Genomic DNA, 2,387 nt, shown 5'->3' with positions numbered 1-2,387 from the left:
ACTTCAAATCAAGTCTGCAAGTGTCCAAATGTAGAAAGAAACAAAGGGGAAAGGGTACGGTGTTCAAACATTCATTCAGCAGGTAGATTAGGGTTAGGGGAAAGGAAGGAAATGCTAGGGCTGTGTGGGGTCCAAAAGAGGGAATTGCTGAAACAATAAAAAGGAGATAGTGGTGAGATGTGCCCGCTGGCCAGGTGGGGTTCTTGGACATTGGGGGCAAAAGACCTTTTTTTTATATTTATACGGCGGTGCCACCCCAGGATCAGAGACCTTTCCTCTGAAGATCATGTTCTTGCTATAAAAGTTCATTAAGCGAGGCTTCCTTTTCAGGTGCATCCTTATATGAGCAAAACCCTAGACAAGGAGAAGAAAGAAATTTGAAGATGGGCAGAGCTCCTTGCTGTGACAAGGCAAATGTGAAGAAGGGGCCTTGGTCACCAGAGGAAGATGCCAAACTCAAGGCTTACATAGAGCAGAATGGGACTGGGGGAAACTGGATTGCACTTCCTCAAAAGATTGGTAAGAGGCGCAACCAATATCCTCTCCACCACCTTTTCATCAATCTCCTCCATCCATTTGTTCCTCATATTCATCTTATTTGGTCCATTATTAGTATGGTTATTACTATCTTCGTTAGCGTTAGCATTAGCATCTCTCTCTCTCTCTCTCTTATCAATATTATTGTCTCCATCATAATAGTCTGCACTCATATTACCGAAATCAATTAATATCCTTCTTTACCATCATCGGGTTATCTTGTCATGTTTGCATCATCTCTCTCTCTCTATCATTATCATCAAAATGATCTGCACTCATATCCTTCATCATCACCGGATTGATCTTGTTAATCTTCAAACATAACACCATCTCTTTCTCTCTCTCTCTCTCTCATTATCATAATCATCAGAATGTTCCACACACTCATCGCTAAATCAGTTAATATCTTATACCATGGATCTGATTTCTAGTATATCCTGCTCTCTCTCTCATCATCATCATAATCCTGGATCATTTACTGATCTCCTCTCTTTGTACAGGTATGAAGAGATGTGGGAAGAGTTGCAGGCTTAGATGGTTGAATTACTTGAGGCCAAATATTAAGCATGGAGGCTTCTCCGAGGAAGAGGATAACATCATCTGCAGCCTGTACATCAGTATCGGAAGCAGGTTTCTGCGATTTCGATTCCCTTCCATTTGCATTTTTTATTCTCTCTCTCTCTCTCCACGAAACCTACACTCTGTGCTCTTTTTTCCCTCTCTCGGTTTCTGATTTTCAAGAGGTGCAGGTGGTCAATCATTGCCGCTCAATTGCCTGGACGAACAGATAACGATATAAAAAACTATTGGAACACCAGGCTCAAGAAGAAGCTCCTTGGAAGGCGCAAGGAGTCTCACACTAGCCGTCTTTCACCCGAAATCAAACAAGATATCAAGGAAGATGATGGCCTCAATGGCACATCTTCAATGGCAACAAGGGCAGCGCAGAGCGGCCTGCAATCCTTGAGCTCATCTGCTTTAGAAAGGATGCAACTCCACATGCAATTGCAGTGCCTCCAAAACCCATATTCTCTCTTCAAGCCTCTCTCAAGGTTCCACGTGCTTGGAAGCCAACGCTTTGATGCCAATCTCCCCACAGTGCAAAACCAACTAACTGAGACCCAGAATGCAGGACTTGAGACTCTTGGTGCAAGTTCAGAAGAGTTACAAACCCATGTAAATGTTGAACTAATGGACCATAATGAGAATTTCTTTAATGGGTTTTCCTCATCTAATTGTGTCACCAACAATGGAAGCTGCAGTTCTCATCAGGATGCTGTTCGAAACTTCAGGTCGATTGATGATGATCTCACTGTAGATCTCCAAGACATGGTCTACTCCAATAATGAACGGATGGATGGATTTGATTGTCTGAAGGAAATAGATGGTACCAATGATGGCATGATGTGGTGGAGCAATGATTCTGATCAAAATAACATGAATTCTTGGGACTCATCTTGCGTTTTGCAGCCTGGAAGCGTCCAATTCCAAGATTTTGGAATGGAGTAGAATCTTCTATAATTATATAATGTCAACTTGGTTCCATAGTTGTGGTTGACAGATTTTGTAAATTCTATGAATAACACGGTCTTGGTATCAAAGTCCTAATAAAAACTCAAAATCATCCGCTTTCTTATATGATTTGAGAGATAGATAGTGGTTTATAATCTTCTTTTCTTCTACTGCATCTTCAGCTTTTGATTTGACAAATCTGTTAGTGTTTCACTGTTCAGAGGTAGGGATTAAAAGGAATGTTGTGATCACAACAATGATTTTTCCCACCGTCTTCTACCTCTGGAATCCATTGAGAGACGTGTGCCTGTTGCTGTAAACAATGGTATTTTATTTGG

The 2,387-nt window shown here is 41.4% G+C and overlaps 1 protein-coding gene across 1 annotated transcript; it reads left to right on the top strand.

Moving 5' to 3' along the window:
* The first annotated feature begins 383 nt into the window (after positions 1 to 383).
* Positions 384 to 2,070, top strand: LOC149842253 (transcription factor MYB36-like). The gene is made up of 3 exons (XM_090001339.1): positions 384 to 519; positions 1,038 to 1,167; positions 1,287 to 2,070. Exons 1-3 carry the CDS (start codon positions 384 to 386, stop codon positions 2,044 to 2,046), a joined length of 1,026 nt encoding a protein of 341 aa, XP_089857465.1. The 3' UTR covers positions 2,047 to 2,070.
* Positions 2,071 to 2,387: the final 317 nt, after the last annotated feature.

Source organism: Nuphar pumila, chromosome 3 (assembly GCF_984573655.1).
Source record: "Nuphar pumila chromosome 3, dmNupPumi1.hap1.1, whole genome shotgun sequence".
Taxonomy (NCBI): Eukaryota; Viridiplantae; Streptophyta; class Magnoliopsida; order Nymphaeales; family Nymphaeaceae; genus Nuphar; species Nuphar pumila.
The sequence above is the reverse complement of the archived record's forward strand: the minus strand, read 5'-3'. Positions and strand labels throughout refer to the sequence as shown.